Source organism: Eschscholzia californica, unplaced genomic scaffold, assembly GCF_041429995.1.
Source record: "Eschscholzia californica isolate CP2 unplaced genomic scaffold, dmEscCali1.0.p SCAF_3, whole genome shotgun sequence".
Taxonomy (NCBI): domain Eukaryota; kingdom Viridiplantae; phylum Streptophyta; class Magnoliopsida; order Ranunculales; family Papaveraceae; genus Eschscholzia; species Eschscholzia californica.
This window is the reverse complement of record NW_028238420.1, coordinates 25327918-25345130: the sequence shown is the minus strand read 5'-3', so window position 1 is coordinate 25345130 and position 17213 is coordinate 25327918. Positions and strand designations below refer to the sequence as shown.

The following is a 17213-nucleotide window of genomic DNA, read 5'->3' as shown; positions in this document are numbered from 1 at the left end:
GTAACATCTTATTGAAGAAGAAACATCTCTAAGAGACCTAGAGTAGTCATTAGTGGAGACTTAACCCTGTGAGAGCTCAAAGCTTAAATTGTCCTTCGAGTGTACTCTTCCGCGCTAACTCCGAGTAGAATGAAGAGCTACTCAACCTCGTAACTATTAAAAGAGCTCATTTGATCTCGTGTGCTCAACTTCCTTAGCCACTAGGAGTGACATTAGGATAGCGAATTAACCTTGCCCTTGTAGTCCATGAAACCCGATAAGAATGCCAACTAGAGGGAGGCGGATACTCCATCACCATCCATCATCTTATATCCTGAGAATGAAGACATGAGAAGAAAGAATGAAGAATGTCAAGAGAAAGTATGAAATGAAAAGTTGATTGCAAGAATAGAGTTATGTGTGTTGTATTTTGTTGGGTTATTTTGCAAAAGGGTCGTAGATAAGTATCAGGTTTTGCGAAAGGGGCATGACCGTTTATTATTTTGCGAAAGGGTCGTGGACTAGGATTGACTAGTTAAGTTTTAACACCGTTAAATTTTAACAGCGTTAATTCTAACTACATTACTTAAAAATTTATGGTTATATTTAAGTAAACTTTATATGATATATGACATTCATTGCAAAAGTCTTGAAAGGCAAAGCTAATGAATTGAGATTCATTGTCGGTGACTATCTCTTTAGGTACTCCGAACCTGCAAATTATATGCTTCCACACAAAACTCATGACCTCTTTGTCTTTTATTTGATGGAATGCCTCAGCCTCAATCCATTTAGAAAAATAATTGGTCATAGCCAACATATATACGCGTTGGCCTGGGGTGGTGGGAAGTTTCCCCACTATGTACATGCCCCATTTCATAAAAGGGCAAGGTGATAGTATGGAATTTAATTTCTCTGAAGGGAGGTGAGAAGTTTGTGCGAACCTCTGGCGTTTGTCGCAACGTTTGGCATGACTGATTGAATCAGCCCTCATGGTCGGCCAGTAGTAGCCGACAGTCAGAGCCCTATCGGCTAAGCTACGGCCACCAGAGTGGTTGCCACATTCTCCCTTGCGTAACACTTTTAAAACGTACTTACCTTCTTCAGGAGTGATGCATTTGAGGTAAGGCCCTGAATACGACCTCCTGAGTAATTGACCGTCGAGTATACAAAATCTCGCAGCCTTCGCTTTCAGTCTTCTCGCTTCATTTTTGTCCGAGGGAAGCTCGTCGTTGGTCAGTTACTTTATGACAGGGGTCATCCCGGTGTCAGCTGTATCTGTAGTTGCTACTTCTGGATGGATTCTTCCAGGCGGCTGACCACTAGAGTAGGACCAGGGGTATGTTTTGAGCTACCTTTGTCTGGATGGACTAGCCAAGATTCGCCAAAGCATCCGCATGTCCGTTTTCAGCTCTGGGTACATGTTCATACTTAACCTCGTGGAAGTATTTTTGCATTTCCCTGACACGTTCCAAGTATGCTGTCATCCTAGCATCTTTGGCTTGGTACGTACCTTGAAGTTGGTTGATCACCAACTGAGAGTCAGACCTTAGATCAAGATTCTCGATTCTCAATTCTTTAGCCAAGGTCAGACCTGCAATTAAAGCTTCGTACTCTGCCTCATTTTTAGTTGTTTTAAATTCACATCTGATTGCTTGTTGGACTATGTCCCCTTGTGGGGAGGTCAGGATTACACCAAGACCGGCTCCGTTCATATTACTTGACCCATCTACGGATAAGGTCCATTTTTGGGGGTCTAGATCAGTGAGACAAAGCGATTCCTTTTGGGCCTGCATTAGAGAGTGAGGAGTAAAATCGGCAATGAAGTCAGCTAATACTTGGGATTTGATCGCTGTCCTTGGATGGTATGTGATGTCGTGCTCACTTAATTCGACCGCCCACTTAGTCAAACGTCCTGACATGTCTGACTTGTGTAGGACAATTTTCATTGAGAAGGCAGTGAAGACCACAATGGAATGACATTGGAAGTACGGTCTCAGTTTCCTGGAAGCTGTTACCAAAGCTAAATCCAACTTCTCCGGTTGACTGTACCGAGTTTCGGCATCGAGTAAAGACTTACTGACATAGTAGACTGGGAGTTGCTTACCGTCCTCTTCTCTTACCAAGACGGCGCTGAGAGCTGTTTCAGACACTGCCAAATAAATGTAAAGGTGCTCACCTTGCTTGGGTTTTGAAAGCAATGGAGGTGAAGTGAGGTACTGCTTCAGTTGTCGAAGTGTATCCTCGCATGCTGGTGTCCAATTGAAGTCTTTGGGTTTCTTCAGAGTAGCAAAAAATAGGTGACATTTCTCGGACGACCAAGAAATGAATCGGCTCAGGGTTGCTACCGTTTCTGCTAACTTTTACACGTCTTTCACACACTTGGGAGAAGGGATGTTTATTACCGATTGTATCTGGTCCGGATTCGCCTCGATCCCTCTGTATGTGACTACATATCCTAGGAATTTCCCTTAAGATACACCGAATGAACATTTATTTGGATTCAACTTCATGTTGTACCTCTTTAGGACCTCGAAGGCCTGCAGCAAGTGGTTGATGTGTTGCGCAGCTTCCAAGGATTTGACCAGCATATCGTCTATATATACCTCCATTGTGTCGCCAAGCATATTGGCAAACATCTTGTTCACCCATCTTTGATAAGTAGCTCCTGCATTCTTTAGTCCGAATGGCATAACTTTATAACAAAAAATACCTCTCTCTGTTATGAAAGAGGTTTTTTCTTGATCTTCGGGGTGCATAAGGATTTGATTGTACCCCGAAAAGGCATCCAACAAGCTGAGAAGCTCATGGCCAGCAGTTGCATATACTAGCATGTCTATATGAGGTAAAGGGAATGAGTCTCTTGGGCATGCCTAGTTCAGATCAGTGAAGTCGATGCACACCCTCTATTTCCCATTTTTCTTCTTTACGACTACGACATTGGCTAACCAGTCAGGATAATGGACTTCCCTGACAGCCCCTATGTCTAGTAACTTTTCTACTTCTTCGTTGATTACCTTATTACGTTCAGGTGCAAACCTCCGCCTCTTTTGTCTAACAGGCGGGTGGTTTGGGTTGACTTGAAGCTTATGCGTTATGATGGACGGATCTATGCCTGTCATGTCGGCGTGTGACCAAGCAAAACAGTCGTGTTGTGTAGTGAGGAAGTCTATCAACTCTTTTCTAAGAGTAGGACTTAAGTTAGTCCCTATCTGTACTTTATGGTCAGGGTAGTCTAGATGGATTTGTACTTCATCTAGCTCCTCTATGCTAAGTTGGTCGGGGTCAGCACTATGTGGCTGCCTAGTCTGTAATTGCTATAAAGGGGTCTTGGGAGATTTCATTGTATTTTTATAACAATTACGGGAGGCCCCTTGGTCTTCCTTAATCTCTCTAACTCCCCAAGGTGTAGGGAACCGTACTACCTGATGGAATGTCGAAGGTACTACTCTCATTGCGTGGATCCATGGTCTGCCTAGGATCATGTTGTAGGCCGACGGAAAGTCCAACACCACGAATGTGGTCGACAAGTTGAGTCCTCCAGTATAGACAAGTAAAGATACTTCCCCCAAGGTTTGCTTTTGTTCACCACTAAAGCCAATGTGTACGGTCGATCGATGACATATGCTTGTCTCATCTAAGCCCATACATGTAAAGCATGTAGAAACAGTACATTAGCGGAGGATGATCCATTCTCAATTAAAATTTTCTTTACCAGAACGTTAGTAATTGCAAGAGATAAGACGAGAGCGTCATGGTGAGGTTTGACGAGCTCTGTGACTTCGTTGTCTACGAAGCTGATGATCTGATCAGTACAAGCTGGTGATAGAGCATTAGTTGAGTGTGTTGCAGGGCTATGAACTATCCTTGCGCTCCTCTTGACGGCTGAATGGTTGACTCCGCTTACTTCCGAACCTCTAGTGATCATCGAGCATGTGCTTGTTGGGATTGGCGGTTCTGGCTCCTTCATTTATTCGTCCCAAAGTGCTAGTGTCCTTTTTTCCTTTGTCTGTTAGTAAGTCCGTGAGGTGCCCTCTTTTCAACAGCTCTGCTACCTCCAATCGCAGGGCTATACAATCTCCAATAGTGTGTCTGTGATCTGAGTGAAACTCACACCACTTGGAGTTGTCCCTTTTGTCGCTTGGAGTTTTGATCTTACCTGGCCATCTCACGGTGTTGCCAATACGTTTCATTACGGCTATTACTTCGCTGCGTTCAACATTGAGATTGTACTCTGGAAGTCTCGCCCTGCGAGGAGTATGGATCTTTTCGTCAGGTCGTCTAGATGGAGGATCTAGAAGTCTCCTGTTCACCCTTGGGTTGGACGCTTTGCTGGGTATGGGTCTCTGTTGCCCCTGTGTTGCGGTCTACGATCGGGTCCCCTAGATCGTCGATCGTTATATTGGTCATCGTAGGGATACCCTTTGTTTCGGTGGGCCTTGTCTTCTTCCCACCTGATCTCCAACCAAGCTCTGGATAGTACGTCATCAAGGGTCGTATAGCTGAACTCGGTCAGCTCTTTGTACAGCTCTCCGTCATGTAGGAGCCCCTTCCTGAAGGCACCACAGCTGTCTCGGTGTTGCAGTACGGGATAGACACTTTTTCCATGTTGAATCTTCCCACGTACTCTCTAAGAGGTTCGCCTCTCCTCTGTTGTATTCTGCATAAGTCGCCAGATAACTTTTCTATCTTCTTGCTACTGGCGAACTGCTCAACAAAGGTATCGGTTAGTTGTGCGAAAGACGAAATACAATTGTTAGGAAGATTAGTGTACCACTGTAGGGCTGGGCCAACGAGGCTTGAGCCGAAGCTCTTACACATGCAGGCCTCTCTTAGGTCTCTGTGTATTGCAGCGGTGAACATACGTTGCTTGTAAGAAGCGATGTGGTCAGGTGGGTCAGATGTACCATCATACATCTTCATACTCGGGAAACTAAACTTCCAGGGCATTCTAACAAGAGCGATGGCATTTACAAATGGTGAGTCGGCATAACTTTGGGGCAGACTCTTTTTAAATGGAGTCGGAACCCCAGGTATGCGTGTAAGTAAAGCCTATAAGTCTGCTAGTCTTTTAGCTAAGCTTTTGTCTAGAGAATTATCTCTAGGGGAGTACGGGTGTGTAGGGATGTAAGTCCCATTAGCCTGCGACATAGGTACAGTATGTAAATGAGGAAGAGTTGAGGAGTGAGGTGCAGTCGTGGTCTGCGTCGTTGGATGTTAGTTGTCATCCAAGTCTGGTTGAGTGACTGGTCGGCTTGAGGTACCGCCTACTAATGTCCGGGTAGACTGCTCTAGAGCTATCGAGCGAAGGATTGGTTGGTTCACTATGCCCCCTGCTTCAGTGGTTTGTTCAGCCCGTTCTTCGAGATTCAGCTCTGTCTGTCTAGGGGAAACTGGCCTTCGAGGTGGTACGGCTACAGATAGCTCTATGATATTTTCCTGTAGTAATTGATTCTCGGCTCTGACCAGGATGTTCTCCTCTTCCAAGGCTTTGTATCGTTGCCTAATCTCTTGCATTTGAGTTGTTAGCATTGCAAGTTGGGATGCTACGTCGAGTGGAGTGTTGGTCATCTCTTGTGCCATCGGGATAAACTCAGTAATTAGTTGTTGGCCCTCCTTCTAACGCCAAATTGTGGTGGTAAGAATTCGCGGGTCAAGAAGTCAGTGGAGACCGGGTCGTTGACCGGAAGTCGAACCTCCACCTGTTAATAATTTTGCGGGCACCGACAACGTCTTTGGGCTAAACCTGTGACAAAAGAGCCAACAACGCACGTGACTGTGAGATCTTAGGGGACACCGGGATGGTGCCGGCCTAAGGGGGGGCCTATGGTCAAGTCAGTAAACTTGGCAAAGAGTAAATAAGAACTGTAAACCAGAGTTGGAGGTATAGAGTTAGATCTGTTGCTTAAACAAGACGGTCGTCGGGAGAAAAGGCGGTACAGTCGAGTGTATGCCTGCCTAGTTCTCCGGTCGTCGAGTGAAATAAAGCCCTTGCACCCCTTAGTCGTGTGGAGAGAGAAATGAACGATCGTCTGATCGTCCTTCCTTGGTTGTCAAGTCGTTAAGACAGAGAAAGATCACCCGTCTTCCTTGAGCAGGTGATCGTTTAGGAGAGAGAAGGATCGCTCGTCTTACTTGAGCAGGTGATCGTTTAAGAGAGAAGGATCGCTTGTCTTCCTTAAGCAGGTGAGGAGATGATGGTAGTAGCAATCATTGGTTGCCTGCCAAAGGTTTGGATGATTATATGAGAGAGAAAATAGGTTGTTAGCTGATTGCAAGTGAATTTGGATGTCGGGTGTTGGTATCCGTCGTTGGATGCCTTAGTTGATTATCAGCTGACCCTTATATAGAGTTTTGTGGTCAACTGTCCGTTTTGGTCAACTGTCACATGTGGTGAGCTGTTGCCTTGACTGTGGTAACGCACGGAGTTGTCACCATTAATATTGGTATTGTAATCTCTTAACGGGTATATTCGGGATATTGTCATCTTGAATGACTGTAACGCCTCCTCAACGGATATGCGAAGGGAGGTCTGCTGAGGCGGTGAGGGCGGACCTCTTTGCCAGAGCTGGATGTACTTCCGTATTTCGGTCGGCTGAGGAGGCAAGGACGGATCTCTTTGCCAGAGCTGGATGTACTTCCGTATTTTTACTTCGGGGTGGCTAAAGACAAATGGGTCGGGCCCATTAGCTATTAGTTCATGGGCTTGATCACCGTGTAAGCCCATCAATCATGGATTTCTGGGGGCACTTCTGGTGACGTATTTTGGCCCATACAGTTATTGTAATAGACTCTTATTTTAATGCATTGCCTTTCAACAGAAAAAAAAAAAAAAAAAATCAATGTCCCACTGTCTGGAATAACTTTCCTATTTTTAGAAATAAGTTTTGTTGTCATCTTTTTCCTACTAGTTGGATGATTATTTTAGAAACTCTAATGTCTTAACATAATAAACAAAATTTTCAATTCATAAACATCCCAATTATAGAAATAACTTTCCCAATTTTAGAAACTAAATTTCAGATTACTCCTATTCATACACCACAATTTCAGAAAATTTAACAACATCGTAAACCCTAATTCATACACCCAAATTAAAAAAAAATCTTTAATACTTTCCAATTCTACAAGAAATCATATAGGAACTTATCATGTGGATCATGAATTTTTGGAATCCATATTATGCAAGGAGACATTGTTTTTGCTAATTCGAATTAAAGGGTGATATCAAATTGGTCTATATTTGATGTCATGCACATAGTTAGGGAATTCGTCATAGTTAGCAGCTTTGTATGAAGGTCAATATCGTCATCTAAAGAGGAACATGAGAAAGCAGACATTATCTGAATAAAGTCGGGTCAGTTCAGACATAGTGTTTATTTCGAATCATTCAACACTTGCAAATCATGTTTCAAGTAACAATTTGACAAGATCCTCTTAGGAAAAAACAAAGGTCAATTAATCATTCAGACTTACGTTTAACATAAGATAACGATTAATCTGACTATAATTAACTAACTAGTCGATTAAGATGCAAATGAAAAGGTAAGAAATGGGAAATCTTGAGACTAACATGTCATTAGAAAATCAGACAAAAAAATAGTTTAGTAAACCTTTTTTGGAATCGGGTCATCTTTAGGTGACGATTTTGGTACGTTGTCAATTTAAAAGAGCCAAATGAAATTAATCCATAAGGAAATCAGTTTTGATCTCAATAGGATCTTATCTTTTCATTTTTGCTTTAAATGACCAACATATATAATAATTAGGAGAATCTTTGATGACTTTGTTTTCCTATCCAGAGAAATGTTATTCTTATAACCATAACTAATTTCCAACCATAATACCATTATTTTTAAGTCAATCTTTGAGATTTTGTTGTTAATCTTGAAAACATCAATTTAACCGGATCACAATCCCTTACTTAAATAAGTTCTTCATAAGGGTGCCGTTAGAGCTATAAATACCAGAACCACAATAAGATTTTGCAATGCAGGGTCTAAAGAGAGTTTGGCAAGATAAAAACTGATCGGTCATTGATTTACCATAGAAGTGAGAGAAGTGTTACTTCTTTAAGAAACTCTATGGTAAATCATTGATAGGATTAGTATTTATTTTTGTATCGAAAAATATCAGGTTTTAGGGGTAGTTATGTAAAATAGTAATTATGTATACAAATTAAAAGAAGCCAATTAGTTATTTACGAAACGTAAGATGATGCTAATTTTGTAAAGATAATCCACGGGAATCTAGTACTGGGTAGTATTTATCGTTGTTTTCTACAAAAATCCAAAGTTTGGGAGAAGGAAAATAGGATAGTCAAGTTTGTAGGTTAACGATTCACCGTGCATAGGAGGAAACTGACTATGAATTATTCCTCAAGTATGATTTAATTTTTTTAGGTTATTAATAATTAGTTGGGAAAAAAGTACAATTAGATACAGTGGGTAAGTCTAGTTTAGTTTTTCTTTGTTATTTTTTGCTGTAACATCATTTCGTAGAGTTGACAGACTTTTTCCCAAGTAGAAAATCTTACAGTGGGTAATTTCATCATCATCTTCAAATGAAAAGATAAGAAATGGGAAATCTTGAGACTAAAATACATGTCATTAGAAAATCAGACAAAAAAAATAGTTTAGTAACCTTTTTTGGAATCGGGTCATCTTTAGGTGGTGATTTTGGGACGTTATCAGTTTAAAAGGGCCAAAATGAAATTAATACATAAGGAAATCAGTTTTGATCTAAATAGGATCTTATCTTTTCATTTTTGCTTTAAATATCCAAGATAAATAATAATTAGTAGAATCTTTGATGATTTTGTTTTCCTATCCAGGGAAATGTTATTCATATAACCATAACTAATTTCCAACCATAATACCATACTTGTTAAGTCAATCTTTGAGATTTTTTTGTTAATCTTTGAAACATCACTTTAACCGGATCACAATCCCTTACTTAAATAAGATCTTCATAAGGGTACCGTTAGAGCTATAAATACCAGAACCACAATAAGATTTTGCAATGCAGGGTCTAAAGAGAGTTTGGCCAGAGATAAAAACTGATCTGTCATTGATTTACCATAGAAGTGAGAGAAGTGTTACTTCTTTAAGAAACTCTATGGTAAATCGTTGATACGATTAGTATTTATTTTTGTATCGAAAAATATCAGGTTTTAGGAGTAGCGATGTAAAAGAGTACTAAAGTATACAAATGAAAAGAAGCCAATTAGTTATTTACGAAACGTAAGAAGATGCTAATTTTGTAAAGACAATCCACGGGAATCTAGTACTGGGTAGTCTTTTATCGTTGTTTTCTACAAAAATCCAAAGTTTGGGAGAAGGAAAATAGGATAGTCAAGTTTGTAGGTTAACGATTCACCGTGCATAGGAGGAAACTGACTATGAATTATTCCTAAAGTTTGGTTTAATTTGTTTAGGTTATTAATAATTAGTTGTACTTCTAGGAAAAAGTACAATCAGATACAGTTAGTAAGTCTAGTTTAGTTTTTCTTTGTCGTTTTCTGCTGTAACATCATTTCGTAGAGTTGACAGACTCTTCCCAACTTGAAAATCTCACTTTATGAGTGTTGTTTTTCTTAATGATTATGCTTCGTCAGCCACTTACCGTATTTTGATCTCGTCATTTGTACATTTAGATAACTTTTTCGTTCAACAATGGAAAAATATTCTTATTGAAAAGAAATATATATTTATTTTACACTACCAAAAAAGTATTGATTATATACTCCTATAATTTTTTTCTCATAATAAAAAAAAAGTTTGTCCGATGGATCTCTAGTTTGCCTATTTGTTTGTTCTTCGTATTGACATAATTCAATTCCCTGCCCTAAAATTCTTAGATTTTAAAATGTTCTTCTCTCGGTCTTTGCTAGTTTCACAATGTCTTTTATTTTGTTGTTCTTAGGTTTAAACATAATTAGGCGACTGCTTTAGGAAAACAAAATCTTTTTCCAGGTACAAAACTTTTAAAGGAAAATCGTTTGTTTTGTTTAATATTGGGGAGTCAAAACTTCTTATTCATCAAATCGTCCCATCTCTGCAAGCCATCATCTCCGCCCACCACCACCATTTCCCTCCTTTCCATATTTCTCCTCTTACTTTCTCTCTTTCTCTCTCTCTCTCTCTTCTTTTATTAAGCAATTCACTCATAGGTACCTTTTGAAATTTCGTCATCAACTTCTTCCTATTATCAGAAACCCTAATATCCCAATTTTAGTAATAAATTTCCCAATTCATCAATGTCCCAATTTCACTTATAGGTGCCTTTGTCGAGTAGTTTTGTTGCTTATCTTCCAACTCACTTTTTGTTGCTTACCTTTATCTTTGGTTATCAAATAGATTTAACTCTTTATCCATGTTCCGTAACATTTTCACTTCCACCTCTTGTCGCAATTCATTTGCGATTGTTTGTCAGATTAGCGGGGTATTTATACTCGGGATATGACGGCGATCCCATTACAGGTATCTGACCTGATTATACCATGTAGAACTCCAGCGTATATGGTCTTATATGGAGAATACTGGTGGGATAATCCAGAATCAACTTTTTGTTCCATCTGGCTGACACCCTCGTTTCTTCTTGAAACGATGATTGTATGTTTAATCCATCTTCACTGTCACAGGAAGTTAGGTACAAGTTTCATCTTTCAACCAACAAGAAGGACTCTCAAGACCAAATTTCATATCATTCTCAAGAATAGCTGCCAGACTTGCAGGCTACAGAATGAAGAATGCTATACAAATCGAAGTTACCTTATGCAATTCCTTAGTTCTCTTTTTTTGTTTTTCTACTTTGCTTATTGTAATTTTGTTTTTCTACTTTGGTTATTGTAATAGACTCTTATTTTAATGCATTGACTTTCAACAAGAAAAAAAAAAAATCAACGTCCACTCTCTGGAATAACTTTCCTATTTTCATAAATAAGTTTTCTGGTCATCTTTTTCCTACTGGTTGGATGATTATTTTAGAAACTCTAATGTCTTAACATTATAAACAAAATTTTCAATTCATAAACATCCCTATTGTAGAAATAAACTTCCTTATTTTAGAAACTAAATTTCAGATTACTCCTATTCATACACCACAATTTCAGAAAATTTAACAACATCGTAAACCGTAATTCCAAATATCTCCATCATAATTTTTTAAATCTCCTAACTTAAGAAACCATAATTTCAAAAATCTCTAATACTTTTCGATTCTACCAGAAATCATATAGGAACTTATCATGTGGATCATGAATGTTTGGAAACCATATTATGCAAGGAGACATTGTTTTTGCTAATTCGAATTAAAAGGTAATATCAAATCGGTCAATATTCGATGTCATGTACATAGTTAGGGCATTCGTCATAGTTAGCAGCTCTGTATGAAGGTCAATATCGTCATCTAAAGAGGAACATGAGAATGCAGACATTATGCGAATAAAGTCGGCCTTGTTACAGACATTGCGTTCATTTCGAATCATTCAACACTTGCAAATCATGTTTCAACTAACAATTTGACAAGATCCTCTTAGGAAAAAACAAAGGTCAATTAATCATTCAGACTTACGTTTAACATAAGATAATGAATAATTTGACTAGAATTAACTAACTACTCGATTAAGATGCAACTGAAAAGATTCAAATGAAAAGATAAGAAATGGGAAATCTTGAGACTAAAATACATGTCATTAGAAAATCTGACAAAAAAATAGTTTAGTAACCTTTTTTGGAATTGGGTGATCTTTAGGTGGCGATTTTGGGACGTTATCAGTTTAAAAGAGCTAAAATGAAATTAATCCGTAAGGAAATCAGTTTTGATCTCAATAGGATCTTATCTTTTCATTTTTGCTTTAAATGACAAAGATAAGTAATAATTAGGAGAATCTTTGATGATTTTGTTTCCCTATCCAGGGAAATGTTATTCATATAACCATAACTAATTTCCAACCATAATACCATACTTGCTAAGTCAATCTTTGAGATTTTGTTGTTAATCTTTGAAACATCACTTTGACCGGATCACAATCCCTTACTTAAATAAGATCTTCATAAGGGTACCGTTAGAGCTATAAATACCAGAACCACAATAAGATTTTGCAATGCAGGGTCTAAAGAGAGTTTGGCCAAAGATAAAAACTGATCTGTCATTGATTTACCATAGAAGTGAGAGAAGTGTTACTTCTTTAAGAAACTCTATGGTAAATCGTTGATACGATTAGTATTTATTTTTGTATCGAAAAATATCAGGTTTTAGGAGTAGCGATGTAAAAGAGTACTAAAGTATACAAATGAAAAGAAGCCAATTAGTTATTTACGAAACGTAAGAAGATGCTAATTTTGTAAAGACAATCCACGGGAATCTAGTACTGGGTCGTCTTTATCGTTGTTTTCTACAAAAATCCAAAGTTTGGGAGAAGGAAAATAGGATAGTCAAGTTTGTAGGTTAACGATTCACCGTGCATAGTAGGAAACTGACTATGAATTATTCCTAAAGTTTCGTTTAATTTGTTTAGGTTATTAATAATTAGTTGTAGTTCTAGGAAAAAGTACAATTAGATACAGTGCGTAAGCCTAGTTTAGTTTTTCTTTGTCGTTTTTTGCTGTAACATCATTTCGTAGAGTTGACAGACTCTTCCCAACTTCAAAATCTCACTTTATGAGTGTTTTTTTTCTTAATGATTATGCTTGGTCAGCCACTTACCGTATTTTGATCTCGTCATTTGTACATTTAGATAACTTTTTCGTTCAACAATGGAAAAATATTCTTATTGAAAGGAAATATATATTTATTTTACACTACCAAGAAAGTATTGATTATATACTCCTACAATTTTTTTCTCATAATAAAAACAGGTTTGTCCGATGGATCTCTAGTTTGCCTATTTGTTTGTTCTTCATATTGACATAACTCAATTCTCTGCCCTAAAATTCTTAAATTTTAAAATGTTCTTCTCTCGGTCTTTGCTAGTTTCACAATGTCTTTTATTTTGTTGTTCTTAGGTTTAAACATAATTAGGCGACTGCTTTAGGAAAACAAAATCTTTTTCCAGGTACAAAACTTTTAAAGGAAAATCGTTTGTTTTGTTTAATATTGGGGAGTCAAAACTTCTTATTCATCAAATCGTCCCATCTCTGCAAGCCATCATCTCCCCCCACCACCACCATTTCCCTCCTTTCCATATCTCTCCTCTTACTTTCTCTCTCTCTCTCTCTCTCTCTTCTTTTATTAAGCAATTCACTCATAGGTACCTTTTGAAATTTCGTCATCAACTTCTTCCTGTTATCAGAAACCCTAATATCCCAATTTTAGTACTAAATTTCCCAATTCATCAATATCCCAATTTCACTTATAGGTGCCTTTGTCGTGTAGTTTTGTTGCTTATCTTCCAACTCACTTTTTGTTGCTTACCTTTATCTTTGGTTATCAAATAGATTTAACTCTTTATCCATGTTCCGTAACATTTTCACTTCCACCTCTTGTCGCAATTCATTTGCGATTGTTTGTCAGATTAGCTGGGTATTTATACTCGGGATATGACGACGATCCCATTTACAGGTATCTGACCTGATTATACTATGTAGAACTCCAGCGTATATGGTCTTATATGGAGAATACTGGTGGGATAATCCAGAATCATCTTTTTGTTCCATCTTGCTGACACCCTCGTTTCTTCTTGAAACTATGATTGTATGTTTAATCCATCTTCACTGTCACAGGAAGTTAGGTACAAGTTTCGTCTTTCAACCAACAAGAAGGACTCTCAAGACCAAATTTCATATCATTCTCAAGAATAGCTGCCAGACTTGCAGGCTACAGAATGAAGAATGTATACAAATCGAAGTTATCTTATGCAATTCCTTAGTTCTCTTATTTTGTTTTTCTACTCTGCTTATTGTAATTTTGTTTTTCTACTTTGGTTATTGTAATAGACTCTTATTTTAATTCATTGACTTTCAACAGAAAAAAAAAATCAACGTCCCACTCTCTGGAATAACTTTCCTATTTTCAGAAATAAGTTTTCTGGTCATCTTTTTCCTACTGGTTGGATGATTATTTTAGAAACTCTAATGTCTTAACATTATAAACAAAATTTTCAATTCATAAACATCCCTATAGTAGAAATAAACTTCCCAATTTTAGAAACTAAATTTCAGATTACTCCTATTCATACACCACAATTTCAGAAAATTTAACAACATCGTAAACCGTAATTCCAAATATCTCTATCATAATTTTTTAAATCTCCTAACTTAAGAAACCATAATTTCAAAAATCTCTAATACTTTCCGATTCTACCAGAAATCATATAGGAACTTATCATGTGGATCATGAATGTTTGGAAACCATATTATGCAAGGAGACATTGTTTTTGCTAATTCGAATTAAAAGGTAATATCAAATCGGTCAATATTCGATGTCATGTACATAGTTAGGGCATTCGTCATAGTTAGCAGCTCTGTATGAAGGTCAATATCGTCATCTAAAGAGGAACATGAGAATGCAGACATTATGCGAATAAAGTCGGCCTTGTTACAGACATTGCGCTTATTTCGAATCATTCAACACTTGCAAATCATGTTTCAACTAACAATTTGACAAGATCCTCTTAGGAAAAAACAAAGGTCAATTAATCATTCAGACTTACGTTTAACATAAGATAACGAATAATCTGACTAGAATTAACTAACTACTAGATTAAGATGCAACGGAAAAGATTCAAATGAAAAGATAAGAAATTGGAAATCTTGAGACTAAAATACATGTCATTAGAAAATCTGACAAAAAAATAGTTTAGTAACCTTTTTTGGAATTGGGTCATCTTTAGGTGGCGATTTTGGGACGTTATCAGTTTAAAAGAGCCAAAATGAAATTAATCCGTAAGGAAATCAGTTTTGATCTCAATAAGATCTTATCTTTTCATTTTTGCTTTAAATGACAAAGATAAGTAATAATTAGGAGAATCTTTGATGATTTTGTTTCCCTATCCAGGGAAATGTTATTCATATAACCATAACTAATTTCCAACCATAATACCATACTTGTTAAGTCAATCTTTGAGATTTTGTTGTTAATCTTTGAAACATCACTTTGACCGGATCACAATCCCTTACTTAAATAAGATCTTCATAAGGGTACCGTTAGAGCTATAAATACCAGAACCACAATAAGATTTTGCAATGCAGGGTCTAAAGAGAGTTTGGCCAGAGATAAAAACTGATCTGTCATTGATTTACCATAGAAGTGAGAGAAGTGTTACTTCTTTAAGAAACTCTATGGTAAATCGTTGATACGATTAGTATTTATTTTTGTATCGAAAAATATCAGGTTTTAGGAGTAGCGATGTAAAAGAGTACTAAAGTATACAAATGAAAAGAAGCCAATTAGTTATTTACGAAACGTAAGAAGATGCTAATTTTGTAAAGACAATCCACGGGAATCTAGTACTGGGTAGTCTTTCTCGTTGTTTTCTACAAAAATCCAAAGTTTGGGAGAAGGAAAATAAGATAGTCAAGTTTGTAGGTTAACGATTCACCGTGCATAGGAGGAAACTGACTATGAATTATTCCTAGAGTTTCGTTTAATTTGTTTAGGTTATTAATAATTAGTTGTAGTTCTAGGAAAAAGTACAATTAGATACAGTGCGTGAGCCTAGTTTAGTTTTTCTTTGTCGTTTTTTGCTGTAACATCATTTCGTAGAGTTGACAGACTCTTCCCAACTTCAAAATCTCACTTTATGAGTGTTTTTTTTCTTAATGATTATGCTTGGTCAGCCACTTACCGTATTTTGATCTTGTCATTTGTACATTTAGATAACTTTTTCGTTCAACAATGGAAAAATATTCTTATTGAAAGGAAATATATATTTATTTTACACTACCAAGAAAGTATTGATTATATACTCCTACAATTTTTTTCTCATAATAAAAAAAAGTTTGTCCGATGGATCTCTAGTTTGCCTATCTGTTTGTTCTTCACATTGACATAACTCAATTCTCTGCCCTAAAATTCTTTGATTTTAAAATGTTCTTCTCTCGATCTTTGCTAGTTTCACAATGTCTTTTATTTTGTTGTTCTTAGGTTTAAACATAATTAGGCGACTGCTTTAGGAAAACAAAATCTTTTTCCAGGTACAAAACTTTTAAAGGAAAATCGTTTGTTTTGTTTAATATTGGGGAGTCAAAACTTCTTATTCATCAAATCGTCCCATCTCTGCAAGCCATCATCTCCCCCCACCACCACCATTTCCCTCCTTTCCATATCTCTCCTCTTACTTTCTCCCTCTCTCTCTCTCTCTCTTCTTTTATTAAGCAATTCACTCATAGGTACCTTTTTAAATTTCGTCATCAACTTCTTCCTGTTATCAGAAACCCTAATATCCCAATTTTAGTAATAAATTTCCCAATTCATCAATATCCCAATTTCACTTATAGGTGCCTTTGTCGTGTAGTTTTGTTGCTTATCTTCCAACTCACTTTTTGTTGCTTACCTTTATCTTTGGTTATCAAATAGATTTAACTCTTTATCCATGTTCCGTAACATTTTCACTTCCACCTCTTGTAGCAATTCATTTGCGATTGTTTGTCAGATTAGCTGGGTATTTATACTCGGGATATGACGACGATCCCATTTACAGGTATCTGACCTGATTATACTATGTAAAACTCCAGCGTATATGGTCTTATATGGAGAATACTGGTGGGATAATCCAGAATCATCTTTTTGTTCCATCTTGCTGACACCCTCGTTTCTTCTTGAAACTATGATTGTATGTTTAATCCATCTTCACTGTCACAGGAAGTTAGGTACAAGTTTCATCTTTCAACCAACAAGAAGGACTCTCAAGACCAAATTTCATATCATTCTCAAGAATAGCTGCCAGACTTGCAGGCTACAGAATGAAGAATGCTATACAAATCGAAGTTATCTTATGCAATTCCTTAGTTCTCTTATTTTGTTTTTCTACTTTGCTTATTGTAATTTTGTTTTTCTACTTCGGTTATTGTAATAGACTCTTATTTTAATTCATTGACTTTCACCAGAAAAAAAAAAAAAATCAACGTCCCACTCTCTGGAATAACTTTCCTATTTTCAGAAATAAGTTTTCTGGTCATCTTTTTCCTACTAGTTGGATGATTATTTTAGAAACTATAATGTCATAACATTATAAACATAATTTTCAATTCATAAACATCCCTATTGTAGAAATAAACTTCCCAATTTTAGAA

The 17213-nt window shown here is 37.1% G+C and overlaps 1 protein-coding gene across 1 annotated transcript; it reads right to left on the bottom strand.

The window, feature by feature from the left end:
* Positions 1 to 1349: 1349 nt before the first annotated feature.
* LOC147549185 (uncharacterized) lies at positions 1350 to 3101 on the bottom strand. Its single transcript, XM_086668256.1, has 3 exons — positions 2929 to 3101; positions 2500 to 2647; positions 1350 to 2258 (listed from the first exon to the last, which is right to left on the bottom strand). The coding sequence occupies exons 1-3, from the start codon at positions 3099 to 3101 to the stop codon at positions 1350 to 1352; spliced, it is 1230 nt and encodes a 409-aa protein (XP_086524382.1).
* Between the last annotated feature and the right edge of the window lie 14112 nt (positions 3102 to 17213).